The sequence below is a fragment of the Catharus ustulatus genome, chromosome 6 (genome assembly GCF_009819885.2).
Source record: "Catharus ustulatus isolate bCatUst1 chromosome 6, bCatUst1.pri.v2, whole genome shotgun sequence".
Lineage (NCBI taxonomy): Eukaryota > Metazoa > Chordata > Aves > Passeriformes > Turdidae > Catharus > Catharus ustulatus.
In genome coordinates, this window is record NC_046226.1 from 7,768,785 (window position 1) to 7,790,775 (window position 21,991).

The 21,991-nt window shown below is 41.9% G+C and overlaps 1 protein-coding gene across 1 annotated transcript in view; it reads left to right on the forward strand.

Moving 5' to 3' along the window:
- BRF1 (BRF1 RNA polymerase III transcription initiation factor subunit) overlaps positions 1-21,991 on the forward strand; it is a 172,174-nt gene that overhangs the window by 142,425 nt on the left and 7,758 nt on the right. The window contains exon 16 of the mRNA XM_033061894.2: positions 20,736-20,787. Within this exon, the coding sequence (XP_032917785.1) occupies positions 20,736-20,787 (52 nt within the window). The remainder of the gene's footprint in view (positions 1-20,735; positions 20,788-21,991) is intronic.

The following is a 21,991-nucleotide window of genomic DNA, read 5'->3' on the forward strand; positions in this document are numbered from 1 at the left end:
TTATAGGATGGGTATCACCCTTGTGTTTAATGATCTTTCTTCAGCTCTTACCAAGTATATCTCAATGTGATTTATTATCTTTCTGTCTAACTTGGGCTTCTAAGCATGGTTTTGACTGCAGTGTTTTTCTTTTCCTTAGAACTTTATAGGCACAAAAAAAATTAAGTAGGAAAATGGAGAAAAATAATTCAGAAACACTGAAAGGGGCTCACTGATCAAACTGTAGGGAACATTCACGTATCTGCTGTTTTGGTCTCCTGAGAATCAATACTGTGAAATAATCTATGATGCTGCAGCAGTCTGTAATAACTCCAACATATTATCTTTCAGAGTATTATTACTGGAATAAAAATTGTTGGGTTTAAATTGTGAAGATATCGGGATACTCATCCTGGTATTCATTATTTCATAAAATGGATCCACAGTGTTCTCTGTGTGCAGACACAGTTCGATATTCCTTCAAAATTATGTTGAAGGATGATCATGCTGTTCCAGTGATCCTGTCCAGCACAGTTACTCTTGGATGGGGATGTAAAAAAAAGCAAGAAACCCAAGCAAACTGTGACTGCTTCATTTCTACTGCTTATCATTGCAAAGTTGTCATCTCTTAGCTGGCTGATGGAGGGAAGGTGAAGGAGCGTCTATGTCAGCCTGATTTTTCCCAGTGAGAGCTGCAAATCCACCTTGAAATTTTTTTGTGTTGACTTACGGTCTTTGTTTGTTAGATACTATGAGTTTATAATTGGTTGAGGAGGGAGAAGCATCTTTAGTGATGTATTTATTGCTGTACTGATGGACAAGTTATGAAGTTTGGGCTAATTGTAATTTCCTGTGTCTCTGTAAATGGATTTGAAATGACTCGTTTGCTCTTGTGCTATAGTAACTTCGGCCATTTATTATTTTTTCTTTCAAGCAACTGAATCCCATATTGCCTCTAATCTGGGAAAATATTAGATTTCCTTCACCTAATCATAGAGCCTTGGTTTTGCAATTACATTTTGAAACAGTGATGGACAATTGTCAGTGAGAGCAAAAAGACACGATTCATACTAAGGCTGAATTTGGAAGTCTCTGTTAAAAATATGTTTGCAAAACAACCATTAAGCAATGGAAGTAGGAAAGTCTAATTTTCTGCTGGTTGCCATCTTTTTTCCCTTGGTCATTCCCTTCCTTTGCTGAAGCAAGATCCCCAATTCTGCAGCTGTTGGCTGTGTGGCATGTGGTTGATTCCTTCCCCTTTGATGGGGGAACTCTTCTGAATCCTCTTCCTCTTTCCAGTTTTCACAACGGAACTTGTTTATCTTGGTGGCTTCTAGCCTCTATGGTTTATTTTGTGGTCATCTGATGTTTGGAGGCTGGAGTGGAGTGTAAGAGACATGGATGGAGTGTCAGGATATTGCACAGTTATCATTTTGTAATTATCTTTTCTAAACAGTGGAGAGTGCACCCTGTTTGTATGGGCAAAGACTTGGATATAAGGAATGCATTTCTTCTAGGTAGTAGCTGATTTTTGGGGATTGGACTAGATAGCCTTTAAAGATCACTTCCAATCTGAATTGTTTTATGATTCTATAAATTAATGAGACTTTCTGAGCTTGTAGTGGTGTGGGGTTTGGTTTTGTTGGTTTTTGTTTGTTTGTTTTTCCCCCAGCTGATTTACAATCTAAATATCTTCCAACGTTTAGTAACTTTGGTTTTTCCAGGATGAATCCAAAATCACCACGTTGCTGGGGAAAAGAATAACCCCCAAAATAACCTTTAACCCTCAAAAACACCTATGTTAGGGTTGCCCAATATTGGTAATGAATACATAGGTGTGATGCATTTTACCAACTTTGCTTGTAGAGAGCCAAAGGGAGTTTGTCATAACACGAGTCTCTTATTGATGACACGGTTGTCTGTGATTGATTAAAAGTGGCAGATTTATTTCAGCTTCAACTCTTTCCATTAGCATTCCTATCGACCATCTGGCAGTGGAAAACCTCACTTGTGAGATAGACTAGGATCTTGTTAAAAAAATTACAAGATTTCTTGGGGCCTTTTTTTTGCCAGTGTCCTGATGAGCCAGAAAGTTGTCACTTCTAGTGACAGTTCTCATTGCCTGAAAGGGTTCAGGCTGATGCTGGGTCAGCCTGTGGCTTGTTTTTAATGGCTTTTAATTATTGCCCTGATCGCTGCAAACATTCAGTTAATGGTTATGCAAGTATCATTCTGTGGGCTTTGTAGCTCTTCAGTAGCCTCCAGTTTTTGGTTAGCACGAGAAGGATCAACTTGCTGTTCAAAGTGGGAGGAGCAGAGCGAACAAAATGGTGTCTACATAAAACTAGAACTTTCCCTGAGTTGCTCAATTGTGAGAACATCATATTGTAATCAAAATCATTTGACTGTACTTAGGATGCCCTAATCAAAGTCATTTACAGATGATGTGCAGGGAGGGATGCTTAAGGGTCAAAAAGTGAATTCTAAATGGGTTGTGATGTTGCAAAGTGTGGAGGTGCCTGTATGTCCATTAAATGGTAGATACATGCACTGATACGAGAGAAATATGGAGCTGGCATGAACAGGCAATGAGACCTCGGGGCATTCAGTGAGGCTTCTGCAACAATACAGTGAGTTACATCACAACCTGAAATGCAGCAGCTTCTCTGGCCCCACTGCCCCTGATGAGTAATAGAGTAACAGGGCAGTCTTTGCTAAACAGCTTTATGGGGCTTTTCTGCTGTGGTGTTCTTGGAATTGTAATGCTGGCCCTGGCTTCCCACCTGCAGCATCCCCTGCTCCCCAGGAATACAGTCATTCAAAATAAAGGCATGGAATCTTGTGGTTAGGACTGCTTCCTTCTAAATTTTATAGGGGGCATTCTAAAGTTTAATGTTACCTGTGTGTTGCAGAGAGGTGAGTTATGAGGAAAAATATGTGAGTTTCCTTGTATGGAGGGTTTACTTAAAACAATTCTTTGGCGTTGTTGTTAACCATACTTTTTTCAAGGAGGGAGGTTTGGCAGAAATGTTTCCATTTCTCAGAGTGTGATAGCTGTCCAGGCTCTCCAGAGCTTGACCTTGGGGGCTGTAAATATTTTAAATGATTCCATGGGTATTTCAAGGTTGTGGCTTGCTGAGGCATAATACACAAGGGACTGCTCCCTAAATGGGCTCTTCATTGCACTTAGACTCACACAAACATTGCAGCAAGTGAAGGTGTTAAAAAATAGGCGTGAAGGTCAAAGTGACAGGTCTTATTAGGAGCTTACTGGCAACAGTTTTCTTGAAGAGTAATCTCCTAACAATTTATTCTCAATTTTGTATTCTATTTTGGAAATTGTGTTGATGCAGCATTAGGATTACAAAGATGGTAGTTGTGCAATATTTAGCATTAGAAAGGAGATGGATCCTTTCTGGTTCTATTTTGCATCATTAGAAATGTTTATGCTGGGGGAGTATGCAATTTCTGAAAATGAAATGGTTTGGGAGTTAGCAGGGATTATCTGAAACCCATACATAATGTATAGTGTAATTCTTTTTAAGGTCTCCTATGTTATCTTTTTTTTGGTCTAAAGTAAGGTAATATTGGAATAAAAATGGAGAGGAAATTTATTCAGCCACTTGAAGGCATTTGGTGGAGCATTAAGATTTGTTTGGTTTTAAGTGTTTCTCAAAAAGTGCTTCTCTTGTCCGCTATTTTAATTGTGCTATCACATCTGTGGAAGATCATTATCATATTCTTTTATCTGGGCACGTGTCAAAGCATTACTCACTTCCAGCCATCTGTAGACTATTTGATACAAATTCAAAAATTGAGCTAATAGCCAAGGCACCATCCCTGTATCAGAAAGTTTCCTAAATTTCGTCACCTACAGGGTTTTTTTGTCCTACTTACTACGTTTTCTTTCCAAAACAATGCCTTTTGGCAGCTCCTGTTGTATTCATACCATTGTTTTGGATAATGGGCCAGACTTTCACACACCACCATCTCAGTGCACTCTCCTGGATCCTTTGCCAGTTGTCTGCTTGAACACCATCTGTTCCTGGCAAGGACTTACCTTCAAATACCTAACAAAACAGGTCATGGGAAAAACCAAAGTCTTCCAGGAGCTAATGGTGATAACACACCCGGATTCTCTGTTAGCATTTTCCTCGTAGCACTTTAGGAAACTTGCTCTGTTCAGACAGATTCTCTTACCCCACGATCATTCCTTTTGAGGAGCAGTTCCACAACTGCCAAAGTGAACAGCAAGGACAGTGCTAACTTGCAAGAAAATGTTTTGTGGAAAGCTTGAACAATGCATGAAATTCAGTCCTACCCCATAATGAGTTGGAGAACTGCACTAATGAAATCTGCAGGAGACAATAAAGTGAGTCATACAGCAAAGTTGACTGAAAATGGCTGTGCAAAGTAGTGCTGCTAAGGAAAAAAAAATATATAACCGAGAGTAGGAAATAAAAAAGAGCATCTTGGAAAACATCCAGGCTAATGCATCCAAAGAAATACAATCTGAAACGCAGACGAACATGGGAGCAGAAGCTGTAAAAGCCATAAGGCTGAAGAAGATAAAGAGATAGTGGACTGCAAATTAGATATGAGGCTCTAGCAAAAGACCAATTTGGGCCACTCATTGGAGGAGCAGCATGTGACAGATTAGGGAGGCATTAGGCCTGTCTTGGAGAACCATTTGCCACTGCAGATGAGAGAATGGGAGTCATTAGTGTGGTTTCAGCAGGAGAGAACACAGTGGTGTTGATCTGGAGGAAATGCTGAAGCCCCATCCAGAGCGTGGTGTGAGGAGCCCACGGACAGGGAAGTGTGCAAGCTTTTGGAGTGTAGTGATGGAAACAGCAGCATATGGCGTGGTAGAGCTGGGATACAGCTAAAGAAAAGGCTAATTTCTGTGGGACAGCAGGAGTCTCAGTGGTGGTAAGGTTGGGTGATGTGTTGGAAGACAGTGTAGTCAAAATATGGGGTCAAAGCCAAATACTGAGGTTAATTTTGGAGCTGTATTTGATTAGATGAAGTCTGAATGTATTCCTCGGGGCACTCACGAACTGGAAGAAAGAGATAAACGGTGATAGTGAAGCATTTACTCACTTCAAGGATCCTTTGTAGCTGGAGGTGAACCATAACTGTGCAAGCAGAGGGTGCTGCATGTCCCAGTCACTAATGGGTGAGAGGGGAGGCTGAGGATGCCAGGCTGGGCCAGTTTCATCTCCTTTCATTGAAGTCAGCCCCTGAAAAGTTGATTTTTTCTGGCTACTCACACAAGTAGAAGTGCAAAATGAAAACATCCTAAGAGGAGTTTGTAAATCACCATAGCTGGCTTGTTTCTCCTGCATGAGTGGGGCTGTCACATACTCTTTGGAATGGGGGCAGCTGAAAGCTCCTGTCTGCAACCCCAGGGCTGTGCTGCTGTGAAGTGGAGCTGTCTTGACCTCTCTCACCATTGCTCCTGTTGACCCTGTTAAAGTGGGTTTAGTCCTAAAGAAACAAATCATCAGCTAATTATTTTCCCTCTCTGGTGGCCATTCTCACAGATGTTTTACCATTTCAAGTAGGAGCAGTTACTTTAAGTTCTTTGTTTGTTTGTTTGGGTTTTTTAGTGTAGCAAACAGAAGGGGGAAACTAAAAGCTGATGCTGGCTGCAGGTCAGTTGTTCTTGTCAAAAGGGTTGTGTAAAAACAGGTTACGTGGTAGCTTTGAAAGTGGTCCAGCTTGCTGCATGTTGCAGAGCCTGATTGTTCAAATTTGCTTTTCTAATATTAGCAGTAATTCTTATGAATTCTTAAAACTTCTGGCAGTGGTGTGAAGTTGGTTATTTCGCAGTCCTCTCCAACGTGGGAGCCTGGCTGTGAGCAGAGCACGGGGCTTATCAGCTCAGCAGCCGCTGCCTCTTGCCAGCATCGTGTGCTCAGTAAATGCTGGGAGCCAACCTGGAGACTTTACAGACACTGCCTCGTGTTTCCTTTGCTCTGTAGTTCACTGCACTCTTTAAATCAGGAGTTTCAAACCCCTGCTAAATTTAGAGAGAAGAGGGAATCTGTGAATGCACCAGCCTGCTCCCACAGCAGGAGCTGGAGCTGGCCAGGAGTGATGAGGATGGGGTTTGGGGGGCTCTGCAGACAGCCCCCAGCAGCAGCTCTGTGCTCTGGAGTGAGCCCAAAGGTAGCTCATGACTTTGTCAGAGAAGTGGAGAGGGAGGAAAAAAGCCTCCAAAACAGCACTTTTGATTGCTTCGGGCGTTTTGAGGTTTTTTTTCTCCTTTCAAATGGTTTTATTTTACTATATCTGACACCAGTCAAGGAGAGAGGAAGCTCTTTAACCTTAATGCAAATAAAACAGTAGTGTTTTAGAAAATAAATGTGCTTGCTTTATACCTCTAGGTCGATAGTTGTGACAGACCGGAGAATTTAACAATAAAATTACTCATTAGTTGGAGTTTCCTTTCTTAACCTGTTTAGCTGTAACAATCCATTTGAAGCCTGATTTTTGCTTGGGAAGAATAAAAAAATTACCTGTAGCAGTAAATTCATCTGTCTGTCATGCTGTTTATCTGTCTATCTATCCCCTAAAGACTTGAAAATGTTGGTTTTTATTTCTATACCCTTGCTGAAAATCAATTGTGACATTTTCTGTTTAGGCTGCTAAAGGTTTTGGCAGATAGAACATGGATTTTGTCTTTTGATGGTGAATTCAACTCAGCATTTATTGCAGAGACCTCAAGTGTTTAAACGTGTGGTGATAGACAACTAAACCTCCCACTGTGCTAAACTCCACCAGGTCTCTTCAGTAGTTCTGCTATTCAAAAAGAATTGGGACTTGTTTCATCTGTTTTTAATAAATATGAGGCTTGCATGCTGTTCATGTCAGAACTAAAGCCAACTTTGAGTTGCAGTTTGACATGTAGAGTCTTTACTTTATAGCTCTTGCTGCTAAAGACACCTACTTGGGGTGTTGTTATTATTTTAAAAATGAAAGGGGCTTTCACATCTTCTCCTCTGAACCGTGATGTTGAAATGTGTGAGGGAAAGGAAAGCAAAAGCCAGGCTGCAAAAATGCTGATTGTATAAGAGGGCACACAACTGGATTGTGTGCTGGCCAAGGTGGATCCCAGCATTTGGAGCAGTTGAGTTTGGTTGGGTCTGAGATGCAGTTTTTGATTCTGGGGTGGGCATGGTGGAGTCCTGCTCTGAAAATTGGGAAATGGGAGAAGGGCAGAGCTGGGTTTGGTGGGTCAGGCATCAGCATCAGCCTGGCCTCTCCTGCCTCATCCTGGAGGATTTGTTCACCTGACAAATCCTGTTCAAGCTGTGCCCTGGGCTTGCTGGGAGCTGGGGCAGCCCTTAGGTTTTGTGTCTGAGCTGAAGCTCTCTGAACACGGCCAGCTGTGCCTGGGGGCCAGGGATGGCAGGATGGGCACACGGCAGGCGAGGGGAGCTGTTCCAGCCTGGCTCTGCCAAACACCTCCTTGTGCTGCCAGGAGGGCTGGGGCAGGAGCCCAGGGCATGGCTGCAGGGACAGCACTCGCCATGGCCTCCCCGGCTGCTTTTGTTGAGAGATGAGAGCAATCTGCTGCCGGGCTCTCTGCGTGGTGCTGCCATTTGGTGCAAACACCACATCACTCAGATGCTGTCTCTGAAGTGTATTTTTTCATATTTATCCTGAGAGATGGATAGGGAGTCAGGATGTTAGGCCTGCTTGCATGGGCATCAGAATTCAGAGGGAAGACGTAGAGGCAGTAAATGAATTCAATATTGGATTGACCAACTTCTGCCAGTGTTGGCAATTTTAGCACCTTTGTGTGAAGTGTGTTTATGGTAGAAACATGTATTCTGTTTAAGAGGTTTAGGCTGCTTTCTTGCTCTTGTATTAAAATTTTCAAATAAATTATTAATACTCAGAAGCCCAGAGGTAACAAGAACCTTAGAGCTGTAATTTCCCCATTGAGGCCAGGCAAAATGTAACACTTCTGAACTTATACATTCTTGCTCTAAGAATGACTGTGAAAATTCACACCAAAGGATCATAAATTGCTACCAAATTAATTTCTAATGTAAGTCTATTGTGCATGTGTTTAAATCTGATTCAGTTTCTTTAAAGCAGTTTACTCTGTAAAACTTTTTCTATAAAAACATGCACAGTAAAAGGTGTTTATATTGCAGTATAGCAAAACCCCCGCACAACAAAAAGCCCTCTTTTATACAACTATTTATTTGCTGTAACATTTTACTAACCAAGGGAGCAAAATAACCCCGAGATCTGTGATGTCATGCTAAAAGCCCAAGTGTTAGCTTGCCAAGTATTGATGTTCTCACGATACTTTGTAGACACAAAACACAAAAAACTAAGGCAAAGTGGAGCGATGCTGTAGTGCTGATAAAGGAAATACAGTGTATGGAGATTAAACAGCTGAAAGGCAGGCGTGTGTTCCAAGTGAGTCTGTGCAGACTGTTGTGTCCCTGGGGCCAAGCACTTCTTAGGCATTTGCTGCATATTTTGACCAAGTACAGAATGTAGGAGATCTAAACTTTATGTATTAAAGTTTCTTAAGAAAGCAAGGGGAGGGTGTCACTCTTTTTTTTAATCAAGTTTTTTCTGAAACTGTTGCTTCATAAATGCCTTTAGAGAGCAAAATGAATATGATGGTGAAAGAAAAAAAAAGAACATAAGCAACTTTCTCATTAGGCTCAGTTAAAGCTAAGTTGATCATTGATACAAATTTGCATTATTTTCCCAGCGTGGAGTTCTGTAACAACTTTTCCTGGGTGTGCTTTTGTTTCAGTTGACATTTGCTTGAATGGCCAAGCAAGCTGGCAAGTTCTGTGCTGCTGCTCTTTGAAGTTGTGACTTCAGCCCAGACAGCCTGGTCTTTGTGTGCAGCAGGGAGCCCCTTCCTTCCCTTGAGAGGGTGAGTGCAGCACAAAGCCTGGAAAGGGGCTGTGCCTGCCCAGCCTCACCCTGCTGCTGAGCACTTCACTTCAAGTGGCTCAGGTCCTGCAGGAATATCGGTTTCTTTGCTGAGAATTTTCATTTTGAGGAGTTGAAGTCCAAAATAAAAAAAAAAAAAAAAAAAAAGAAGGCAGAAGATTAACCTGACTGTACTTTTTTTTTCTATTGATCTTCAAACATAGGTTAGTGTTTAGAGGGATTTGAACTACAGTGGGAATTTGCTGTCTTCTCTGTTCAATACAATTATTTCACAATGGGGTTGGAGAGCAAGCTCTGCTAAGTACAAAGGAAAAAGCAGAGATTTACTTGAGATGGATAGCATTTGTTTCAGATTTTACACATTGTCACAAGAGCTGTACTAAAATCTGTTATATGTCCAAAATTGTCTGAAAAACTAGACACAATACAGTGACAAAATATGAATGCTTGGATGGGAAGGAGGAATTCTGTATAAATAAGACAGTGCATAAATATCTATTTATTGTAGTATTTGCACATTTCATGGTCAGTTGAATTTTTACTGTTCACAGCCCATATCTTAGTAATTGTGGTAGGAGTGTAGCTTACATAGCATTTATGTGACTCCCTCCCAGACAGAGCAGCACAGTGCTGAAGGACAACCCCAGCCCCTCAATATTTCTGTGTACACAGAACTGAGGATGTGCATGAGCAGTTTTTGAATGGAGCCTTGTAGCTACAGTAATTTTCTTTTTAATGCATCTTCCATAGCTACAGTGAAATGGAGGAGAGGATGTTCAGCAAGAGGAATTGCTTTTACATTGGCCCTTCTCAGAAGCTGAATTTTTGTTGGCTGAAGAGCTATGCACCAGGGGCCACAGTTTCTTGGAAGGGTTGAGTGAAAAATTGAGGTGGAGCAAAGATTTTTAAACAGATCTTGTCACGCGATTTTTGCCGTGTTTTGCTTTGATGGGGGGTGGCTGATTCCCAGTTACAGAAGTTCTGGCCACCTGAATGTTGGAGATTGGGGTCAGCCTTCCACCTGTCCTGGTGAGGCTCGGTGCAGAGGAGGTGTTGGAGCCATGGCTGTAAACCAAGGTCAGGAAAACATCTTCCCAGCTGAACTCAGCTTCTCCGTGCTCAGATCTGCTGCCTGACCTGCCCATGCAAGTGCCCTTCAACTGATTGTGAAAACTCCAGCAATTTCAAAGGTATTACTTAGCAGAGGTCTCCTTAGGCACACTGGTTTGTTTTGACTGAGCCAGATTAGGGACTGGTGGCCCAGAGCTGCCCCCTGTTCACCAGGCACGTGCAGCTGACTGTGGGCAGTACAGCCTTCACCTGGACAGGTTTTCCAATTGATCCAGTTAAACCAGCATGAGAGCTGGGAGAGGCACATTCCCTGCACTTACAGTGAGGTTTCTGTTGGATAATTGTATCTGTTAACACTAGTATTAAGCTGTTTTAAAGCAAAACCACTATCAGGTAAGTCTGCTTTACATTCCCCTGCAAAGTTCACCTAACTTCACCACAGATGTACAACCTTACACAGAGCAGAGAAGATGGAGTTGTCTGCTCCCCGCATCAGCAGCAGTGTTCTCATCTCTCAAAAGCAGTTGCATGTATTGTACACATATTTTAAAACAGCAATTAGTACTTTCCTTCATAACATTTCCATTTGGAATTTTCCTTCTGTAAAAAAGTATGGCTGCATTTTTATACTCATCTCTTTATCTGAACCAAAGGCATTGTGAAGGAGACAGGACTTCTAGGTCATGAAGGGCTTCTGTGACCCAGTTCAGCATTCATTGGTACATAACAGAGTGTATGAGCAAGCACCCACAGTGTGTAGCAGTGCATATTTTAAGCTTGTGTCATATTCAATGGTAAATAGCCATTTTCCCAGTGATTTGTACTGGTTTTGCACTTCATTATCCATGCATACTTATACCCAAGTAGAGATTGCCAGGCAAGCAGTTTCTGAGATGAGAATAAAGTACAGTTTACTTTCTAGTCCTTTCTTATGCCAGTAAAGGTTGGATCCAAAATTGTGAGAGATCTGTGTGAATTTGCAGGAATTTTATATTGAAGTTATAGTCTTCTTGTAGACTATCATGTTGGGTTTTTGGGATGGGATATGGGATCAACCTTATATTAACTTCAAAAAAAGCTGTACAGGTTAATGTGTATGTATTCACAGTGTGTGCTGATATCTGACCAATTCATGCACTATTGAAGGCTGTTCTTGCCTGGTGCTGAAATGGTGCAGTTTCATCTCTCTCTGTCAGGTTCCCTGGTGCCCTTTGCACAGCCTCTCCAGGTGAGGTGAGAACAGGTATCCCACAGCATTCTTGTAAGGAGCAGGGAGGCCAGATGCAGGCACTCAGGACATCTCAGCACTGCTGCCAGCAAAGCCTGGCTTAGCCTGTGTGGCAGAGAGGGAGGAAGACCTGACAGACCAGTCCTGTTCCTTCATTAGGGAGCTCAATTTGCACAGCACAGAAGGAACTCAGGTGGTTACATGGCAATCACATGCTGGCCTGACCTCAGCCATCAACAGAGCATCACTGTGGTTATTAGCTAAGTATTTCCATAATGTGTGCCTCTTCAAGCTGTAATTAAAGCCAAGCCTGTCCCTAGCTAATTACAAGCTTGCTTAGAAGTATAGTTTATATAAAGCTTTTAAAACTTTGTATGGGGAAGATACACATCCACAGGCGTAATAAGAATGACGCCTTATTTTCAAAATGAAATTTATAGGCTTTGGTGTCTGTTTCTCCCTCCCTTTAGTTTTCTACAGGCTGTTTTTTGCATCCTTGTTCAAGGTTTTTGCCAGAAATACCGCCCAAGTTTCACCAACATCAAGCCAGTGATTTTTTAGGTTTCTTCAGAGTGCTTTTATTCTCACTGCAGAGAGAGTAAACCAGATGTTAAAATGCCTTTGAGCTTTGTGTTTGGAGAAGACTAATAAATAATACTTAGATCTCTCATAAAAAGAAGATAAGGAATCTTGAAAGTGGTGAAACTTTTTGTTGAACACATCACTACAAGGTCTCTAAATAATGATCCATCTGTGGAGAGTTGCTGTGTGTTGCTTAGGTGGTGCTGCACCTGTGCATCTTCAGCTCAGTGTCTCAGCAGTAAAGCAGTGCTGGCGGTGGAACCCCCTGAGACCCTGAAGCAACAGTGCAGGCAGGGCTTGGTGACAAGGCAGGTTGTGACTTTGACATGTGTAGGATGGGCTGGCATGGCCATGGGTTGACCAAAACATTTCCTGGTGGTTGTTGCAGCACCACGTCAGCCAAGGCCACCCTCTGTGGTGCTTCTGTGGCAAAGACACAGCCAGATGGTACTGACATGGTCACACTGCCCTTCCATTGGATTCTCTTTGGATTTTCTTACTCACTTGCTATCTTCCATTCCCCATTAGGTCATAGTGCAACCTCGGGGGGAGGAATGCACCACCACTTTCTCTCATGAGTGAATGGTATCTCAAAAGGAAAGGGAACATGGTGGAGCCTGCAGCACTTGTGCATTTGTCTTTGACACTTTTGGAACAAGGGGATGTTCACACAGCCTCCATCACCATGGCTGTTTGGGAAAAGAGGGGTGCCTGACCCAATGCATGGCCGAGGAGAGCGTGAGATAACTCCTGCAGCTGAAGAATTCCCGCTCCTCTTTTCTGTCTAGCCATTTTTGAATTTGGTATTCAGTTTGATTATTCAGGTCAGATCAGATTTAGGTCAGTTGTGATGGATTTTTTCCAAATCCAGTTCCCTAGATTCCTACTGTAAACGGTTACCAGATGACACGATGTGAAGCTGGAACAGACTCGAGCTGTGTGATGACCGAATAAAATCTCAGTGGGAACCACTTCCACGTTCCTGAGATCAGTTTCTCATGTAATAAATTCTGTATCCAAAATTGTATCAAATACTTTTCTGACAAGAGTGAGGTTTTTTTCCTAACGGACAAATCCCAGCAGAGCTATTTATAAGAAGCCTCTCTCTTGTGTTTACACTCACATGCCTGTTACTCAGACCTACACTGAAGAACAAATAAAGCTAAATTATTTTCTGTGTCCTTGCCTGTGCTTTTGGACTGACCCTGTTTGGTCTTATCTGACATCCTCCACTACATTTCTTTGCTGGTGTTCTGTTGGTAAGGGTTGCCGTAGCAAACCGCCGTTAAAGGCTTCTCCCTGAAGGAAGAATCTGGATTTATTTGGTGACACTTTTTCTCTGCCGACTGTTTCATTGCTTTGTTCCTCTCCTGGCTGGGAGGGATGGGGACAAGCAATGAGTGCCTTGCTCATACTCTATGCTAACACCTACAAAACCCACGTAGCAGGGAATAGATGTGATGTTGAACACCTGGGCAGTGTATAGGGGAGTCCTTTGGCTGGGGAGAGGAGGCCAGCCATTTCAAACACAAATCCAGACATGGGAAAAGCTACTTGAGTTTGTTTTTTTAAATATTAAATTTAGAGCTGTGTTCTTTCACTGTTCATTCCTAAAATGAAAGTAGACATTGCCCAGAAGTTCTTACTTAACCAACCTACAGCTTCTTCTGCCACAACATCTTTATTCATTTCCTGACATAGTAAAGGGAATCCTTGACTCCAGCCTTCCCTGAGTTGTGTCCTGGCTCATGCATTGCTGCATGTAAATCTCTTCTACATCAAGTCAGGCAGATGAGACCTGTGCTTTCCATTTTGAAAAGTTCTGGTGTGTACAGCTCACAGGGGAGGGTGGATTCTTCCACTTGTGTCTTTGTGGTGGCTGCAAAACCCACATTCAATCATCATTCTACCATTTGGCTGCCTGATTAGATGTTCTGTGCATACCTCAAAATATGTGATGTTTTACAGTGAGATTTGCTATTTAAATAAGAGGTTTGCCATAATTGGCTGTTATAAATTACAAGCAAGAAGGAATGATTTATTGCTTATAATTAGAAATGAGTTATGAAGGAGAATGTTGGTAATCATAAAATAAAGCTTGGAATACATTGATTTCCAGATGGCTGCCAGTGAAATTGCTCTTTAATGTATAATAGACCAGACACAATGAAAAAAAAAATCAGTCATCCATCTTTATTCCTTGATGGATTACTTGTATGAATCTATAGTTGCCGGAATTCCAAAATATTAGTTTTACCTGCATAATTGGATGAGAGGAACTGAATTTGCCTGGTGCTATAGGCTGCTAGAGGTGTGGAAGAAGTGAGTTACTCTTTTGTCTGGCATGATTTTTGTCCTTGTAATGTCAACAGGGAAGATCCAGCGATCGATCTGGCATCACCTTTGGGTATAACAACCTCAATGAATTGTTCCCAGAGACTGCAGGTTACTAAGGTGTTTTCTTTTTATCTTTTGCCTCATTTGAAGCTTTCATGAGGTTAAGATTGATCAAAACACTTGTCCAAAAGCAAATATCTGTAATCCTCCTTGCTTGAGTCTGGAAAAATATATTTGCACCAGAAACAGACGGCAGCGCTACTGCTGAGAATTTTTCAATAGCATAATCCTTCTGTTGAGATGATAATGTGTTCATCTAACTTTTAAAATTTCACTTCTTGTTACTATAGTTTCAAGTACCATTTAAAAATTATTTTTATTTGCCTTATCTGCTGATAATGGTTCTTTCTGCCATGGCAGTTGCATTTTGCACTGTTACCATTTGAAAGACGGCGCTACAGGATAGTTAAGACATATGGATTGTCACCACATGAGTCTCACGCCCATGTTTTAAAAGTGACACTGCCATTAGACTTGCTTAACTGAGACCATTATGATTACTCATTTACCTTCATTAAAATGCTTCATAGCTTCCTTATTTTAAGTAGCTTTTCTCAGCAAGGTGCAGATTTGCCTTGCTGCCATCATTTCATCTGGAAAAATTTCCATGGTGAAAGGAATAGCATATTTTCAACTAATACTTTCCTGACCTGTGGAGAGATGAGCTCATCAGTATCTTTATTGACAAACCCAGGAAGAAGGTGTGTCAACCAGAAATATTAGATCAGTCAGCCTGTCTTGTCCTGAAGCAATTGTAATTTCCCATGGTCTGCAGCAATTTCCTTTGGAAGCAGATATGTGCAGATATTGTTTGGGATCTGCTGCAGGAGCATAATTTCATTTGCTCCCAATGAGGTGGCCTTTTCATTTTTGCTATTGAAAATCTGTTGGTTTAGTCATGGGGAAGAACAGCAAGTTGCTATTTTCCAGCATCTAATTGAGGAAAAAGTGCTGCAGCTATGCAGAAAAAATATTGCCCATTCTGAGTCAGGTTATTGAAGACAGATGTCATAGCCCCTGCCCCTCTCTGAAATGCCTGAAATAGGTGTTTAACTCACGACACACTAGCAAAGTTCCTGCTTTTCAAAAGCCTTTTGATGAGTGATGTAGGTGCTTAGTTCCTCAGTGGTAAATCTATTCCTTAGTGAATTATAGAGATTTATACTTTTCTCCAGTTTCCTCCTGCGAGTGCTCAGTTCCAGGTGTTTGCTGGGAGAGGCTTCTCTCATTAGCACTGAAGATGTTCTCATGATGTTCTCAGGTGTGTTGTCTGGTGCTGCACTGATGAAAGCCAAGCTCCCCTGATCCAGTATGAAAGAGGACTGAGTGGAAATCAGAAGTGGGAACAATTCCTCATTTCACTTTAGTTTTTGTTATCAACTTCAGTTTGCTTTTTTACTGCTTGAAATGGTTCTTTCCATAGTGTTGCTTGCTTGGAAACAGGATGAAAGCACTGGCTTAGCTGTGTGCTGGTATCCAGGAGGGTTCAGACCCTGCCTGCTGCTCCATCAGTCACATCTGTACAGCTGGCAGCATTAAACCATCTCCAAAGGGACCCCTCTGTGTGGGAGCTGAGCTCACTGCAGTTTGGACATGCTCTTATTTGATGGCTTTCTGCCATCAGTTGGGGTCTCTGCAGCCCTGGCACGTGGGGGAGTGATTCAGGGAACCTCCTTGGGGCTTTCACAGTGACAGTGAGCCCAACAGGGTGAAGACCTTGGTCTTAAGAAACCCAAAACCACCTGGCTACCTCACATTCAGGCACACATGATTTCAAGGTGTGAGCATCCCATTGCTTTGTCATTCTGCAGATCATGGTGGTGTCTGTGGTTGTATCTGCACTTCTGAGGTGGTGCTGTGCACCCTGACCCCCAGCCCCTGTCTTGAGGGCATCATGCTGCTGTTCATGGTGTCATGGCCAGCCATGGCCTTGGCTGTGTGCCTCCACTTCCTCTCACGCAGAGGGAACACTCCTGTGAGCATCTGGCTCTCAGGCAGGAGCAGATGTAGAAGATGGTGGGATCCACAGCTGGGTGTGCAAACCCTGAAGTGCTCCACGGTCATGGTTGTCATTGCAGCCTTTGTTTTGCCCTCTGGAAAAAAAGCAGTCATGCAAGTTCAGGAGGGTCACCCCTTTGTCCTGACCCAATGGCAGGACAGTGGATCAGGATCTCCTGATGCTGTTGTGTTTCCAAGAAGAGCTTTAAATCCTTGCAGAGAGGTAATTCCCAGCTTTCCGGTAAGGATAACATTGACGGTAACTAATTAAAGGGCACTCTTAGCCTGTATAAACATTTATATTAATTTCCTTCTCACACAGATGTCTGGTAAACTGACCTCCTGAGGCAAAACCATCTGGCCTCAGGTGGGAGGAGGACCTTGGCCAGCGTGAGGAACCTGACCTGTCTCTTGTTGAGTCATTTCTCAATACTTTTTTCTGTCCCTGCACATGAAAGGCCTGGATATGGATATATAGGATTCATGGGCAGTTGTCTTGGATGACCTGCATAATTACACTTCAGGCTTGTGGCTGTGGGCTCTGTTCAATTTCTGCTTCCCATTGTGTATTCTGGGACCATCCATGTATAAAATTAGTATGGGCAGTAAGCAGCAATAAGATGTTCCCTACATGGGTGGATTAACTTAAAATTCAGTAAGAAACAGAGCTTTGGGTGAGTTTCCAAATTATTTGTAGGATTGCACTGAGGAGATTGGTATGGTATTGTCAAACTTTTTGGTGGATGAACAGTCTGATCTAAGTGAGGTGGGTTCATTACCTCTCACTGCTCTTTTTCTCTTTCATGTACTGTGCTGTGTAATCTTTTGTTATTAAATAATAAGCAAAGTAAAAACTGTTGTTTGTCACAGCCAGCTTGTTTTTCAGAGAGAAACACTTTGAAAGTTCAGTCTGTGTGATCTCCAGCCCTGTCAGGAGCTATTATATTGAATCTGTTTTTAAATTGTTAAGCTGGAGGACAAACCCAGACGTTATCGTGCTCATCTCAGCTGAGAGCGGAGCGGATTCGGCAGGGAGCAGCCTCTGATGCCTTGTACCATGCCATTAGTTTTTGTCACAAACATGTCAAGATAATCTGCTTCCAGTGCTATGTGTGTTGGCTGACATGAGCATTAGTAGATCTGCATAATTTTTGAAATAGTTTGAAGTGTGGATGTAACACACTTGGGGCTGTGTGAAATCTTTTTTATCCCCTTTTACGGATCATGTTGTTGTTCAGAAAGTTGCTTGTTCTGTTATTCCCTCCCACAAGGTACTGTGTTAATTTGCAAAGCTCATAAGGAAAATGCCCCAAACTAGAAGTCATTGTAAATAGTGAATGACAACTGACACATTTTGGGAGACCAGGTTCCCCGTTATTTCCCAGTCACAACATTACATTTTAAATGGATGCTGTTGCCGCTTCAGTATATATGGAATTGTAGCTTAATGTAGGATGTTATTTATGGAGCTTGTGAACCTCTAATTCAGTCTGGACTTTGATGGACAGGATCTTTCTTCTGTAGTGTATATGTGCATGTATGTCCCTTGGTAGCCTTTTACAGATGATGTTGAGTCATGCCCAGTGAAAGCTGGATAAGATACTTCAATTACTTATTTTTTCAAGGTGCTTTTTGATCATTAATACTCAGACCTGTCCCAGCCTCAAAAGCAGTCATGCTTTTCCATGAAGACACTTTTTTCCCACCCTCTGAGGTGCAGGCAGACAGCAGAAGGAGCCTGTATCTGTAGCCATGGCAGCCAGTAATTTATTGCTCCATATGGCTGGTGTGGCAGCAGCTGCTCTGGTTTAAGGAGGTCAGGACATTGGGGCATTTAAGAAACAAAACAGCACCACAACTATAAAACCTGATAAACAGTTTTGTACAGTAATAGTAAGGTTCTCTGTAGGCATAAGGAGAGCCAAGGGGTTTATGTATTTATAACTTCTATAGCTGTCATTTGAATCAAAGCCATTATTTCAGCAGGGAAATAAGTTTTTGTCTCTCTGTGATGGTTTTACCTATTTGCAATGTCATGGCTAGTGTTTTAGGAAGCAGATAGTAGGGAGGGACAGCAGGCTGGGCCATTCCACCCAGGTGATGAGTGACCCCCTTGGATCCAGCCTGCAGCAGGTGCTGACCATCCCTGGCAGCAGCAGGATCCACCCCACTGCTTTTGGATGCATTTTATACTATGCTGAGAGAGAAACTGTATTGCCCTAATCAGCTGGCAGTGCTGTATTTGTATTTAGGAAGTGAAGACGTGCACGTTGTGAGCAGCTCTCGTGGAACAGAAATACAGCTTTAATTTCAGTTTGGGTCTGAGTCCCTTGCTGCTGAGAAATGGTATGGAAGGGCTCTTGGATGTAGCGCTAAAGTTTTTGCAAATAGGCTTTTCATAAACGTGAATCTTTTTATTTTCATTAGGGGACCATTTTAATTAAAATGAAACTGGAATGTTTACTCTGCTTCCTGTAGCTGTGATTGTTTTCTTCACTGTGTGAGCACATGTATAATTTGCTTTAAAAGAAATGTCAGCAGTTTCTGATTACCTTGTGAGTCTTACTCAACAACTTGATTTTAATTGGGGGGAGGAAATATTTTCAGGGTACTCCAGGGAGGTCTGATGTTTTTGGGTAGCAGGAGGGAAAAGGTGCTATCTTTGGTACAATGTTAATTGCAATAATCATGACTACGGGTTTAAAATAAAATCCATTTCTTACCAGTGCTGGGTGTTTTTCAGTTATGTCAATGAAACACAACCTGTCTGGTAATTAGAAATCTTCAGCTATGCAACCTTTTGGCTTTGCTGCATGCATATGTTTATAAGCATCTAAACAGGGTGATTTTTTGGAAAACAGTGATTGAAAGTAGGTAGGTACTCTCAAATCTCAGGAATTAAGGAAGAATTTTTTTTTTTTATGAGGATGGTGAGGCACTGGCACAGGCCCAGAGAGGTGGTGGGTTCTCTATCCCTGGAAACATTCAGGGTCAGATTGGGCAGGGCTCTGAGCAACCTGGTGTGGTTGAAGGTATCCCTGCTACCTGCAGCAGGTTGGACTGGACAGCACTTAAAAGTGAAAACTCTACCATTGGGTTAGGTAATGGAAAGGGAAGGCTGAGCACATAGGGAGGAGTGTGTCCATGCCTGCAAATACATTCTCTCTGAGCCCAGAAGTCAACCAGGATTTGTAAGTAATAGATATTTATGTAGGTCAAGAGAATCTCCTTCTTGAAATTTTTTTGTAATTATATAATATGACAAGAAGTATCTGTGGCAGAATAATGTGTTCTGGATTCTTCAGCGGCACAGCTCCTGAAACATTCCTTTAGCTTCTTTTTGTTTTGATCTGCTGGGAGGAGGCACCTTCAATTACTTGAGTTGCAGAAATGCCTTTTGGGTCCTGCAAAGCATTTCAGAAATGACCAGTCTTTGAACCTTTTCAGAGCTTAGCCAGTATCTTGTATTTTAATATTGTTTCCACCGTCAGAGATAATGATCTGAGTCTCCCCTGCTCATTCTCTGGGGTTTTGTTTCCTCCTGCTGATTATTTGAAATAAATAACTAAGTAGGAAAACAACGAGTTTCTGTGTGTTAAGGAGGAATGACTAAGAGAAAAATGAGAGTAAAATACTGCTTATCATAAAAGACTGTATCTCTGGAGGCATAAATTGGTATTCATTAAGTTGTTTGCCTAGACTTCGTTAAAAGACGTGCTTGAGGAGCTGTCTGAGCAGTGTTTCTGTGGAAAGCAACTCATCCTCTTCGTGACTAGATACATCTAGATGAGCAGGAGAGACCAGAAAGTAACACTAAATGATGAGTTGAGAGCAGCCTTCTTGGCACTAAGGAAACAACAGACTATGAAATGTTTTTCAGAAGTAATAATATTTAACACTTAGCTGTAAAGTTATACTGATCCAGCTCTTCTTCCCAAATATGCAGGTCTCTTTCACGTCTGATGCAGTTTTAAAAAATATTCATGTTCACTTTCTGTCATTTCTCATTCAAGGTATTCAGGGTCCCTGTTTTTGTTTTTTGGGGTTTTTTTTTATTTCTGTAGCTGGAGGCTAAGATCTTGCCTGTGATGATTGTGGTATCCTGCATGCATAATCTTACTGGTATCCTCTATGTATCATCAGATACAGGGAAGCAGTTGCAGACCAGTGCTAGGTAATCAGAATGTGGCCCAGTCTTGCCATGTCTGCATTCTTCCAAAAATCAGTTTTCTTTTGATTTTTGTAAAATGTGACAAACACACTATTTCAAAGACCTTGGGGGGAAGCTGGGGCTGCAGTTTGAGATGAGTTTTTGCTACTGTGCTGGCATCTTTTATTATTCCCTTGATCTGGGACAGGCTCTTCCAATGAAATGTGTGACTTAATTATTGTGGCTCTTTGCGCTTTATCTTAAATCATTAAAAAAGTAATTGCACAACGTAACACTAGCAAAGTGCTTTCACTGTTTGGAGAATGAATACTCTGTGTCAAACTCTTGTGCAACTTTTCTGATGTTCAGCATTTTTTCTTTCTTTCTTTGCAGATTAAGACCCTTGATTTCAACCCAGTTTGCTAAGAAGGCTGCCACTGAAGAGGTATGAAAAGTCCAGCACTTGTCTTGGTGCAACAGGTTGAGTTTGGAAATTCCCACAAGCAATTTTCAGCCTGGCTCTGGTCATGTGGTAGATAAGGGTAAAAGAAATGAGTCTTGTCTGTCTGATCAGGCCAGGAGCTGGTTACTGTGAGCACTGCAAAGCTGAGATTGGACTTGCCCTTTCTTACCCATTAGGGATGTTAGCACAGCCTCATGATGCTTCATTGGGCAGCAAAAAAGAGAAAATGCCCTGCAAACATCTAAAAAGGTCCATGTCAAATAAATGGTCAGGAGGGGTAGGAGAGGGCAGAGCTCATGCCTGTTCCTGAGCACTTGGAGAGAAGAAGGACTTTGCAAAATGCACTTTTGAGCTGACCCCAGGGATGGGCTGGGCTTCTGTCGGAGAGCAGTGTGGAAAGAACTTGCCCTGTGCAGCCTGGCTTACTCTTTGCTTTGTTTGTTTAGTTTGAAAATGTAATAGTGCCACAGAAAAGTTCGTGCTGGTAACTGGCCACTGCCAAAAGCCCTCCTTGGGTGGCTTTGTGCACCTCCCAAAGGGATCATGGTTATTACCAGAGAGTGAAACAGGTAACAATGATAGCTGCTTTCTTTCACTATTGCTTTCACACTGTACAGAGTATTCACAGGTAGTTTTGTACATCAAACTGTCTACTGCATATCTAAAAATTCAGTATACCAAAGGTATTTGTCTCTCTTGTCCATGAATGTGTGACACTGACACGCTTCTGAAAGTGAAGCAGTTCCCATGGGTAGTTTAACACCTTTGACAATTGCCCATCCATACATAAAGCTCAGTGCAAAACTCCAGTCCAGGACGTCTGGAAGTGAATTCAGAAAGTTCTATTTTAAGGTATTGCTTGACTGCCTTATTTTTAAAATGACTAAAAGTCATTGATTTTCAGAAACAGTTTGATATCCTGCCTAGGGAAATACATTTTCACTTCTTATTCAATGCTCATTAGAAAACTCTGCACATTTTCAGAAGTACAGCAGTCTGGAAGTGGACATGATAATTAGAAGAAGGTCACATTTTAATTAGCATGGTGCAATTTTAAAAAATAATGACTCAATTGTAGCTCCTTTATATTCACCCACTTTTTCAGAGCAGATGGGTACTTTTAAACGTATAAATTCATGTATATTATGATGCTGATTTGTCTTAAATTGTTGTGTCTGTTTCTGCT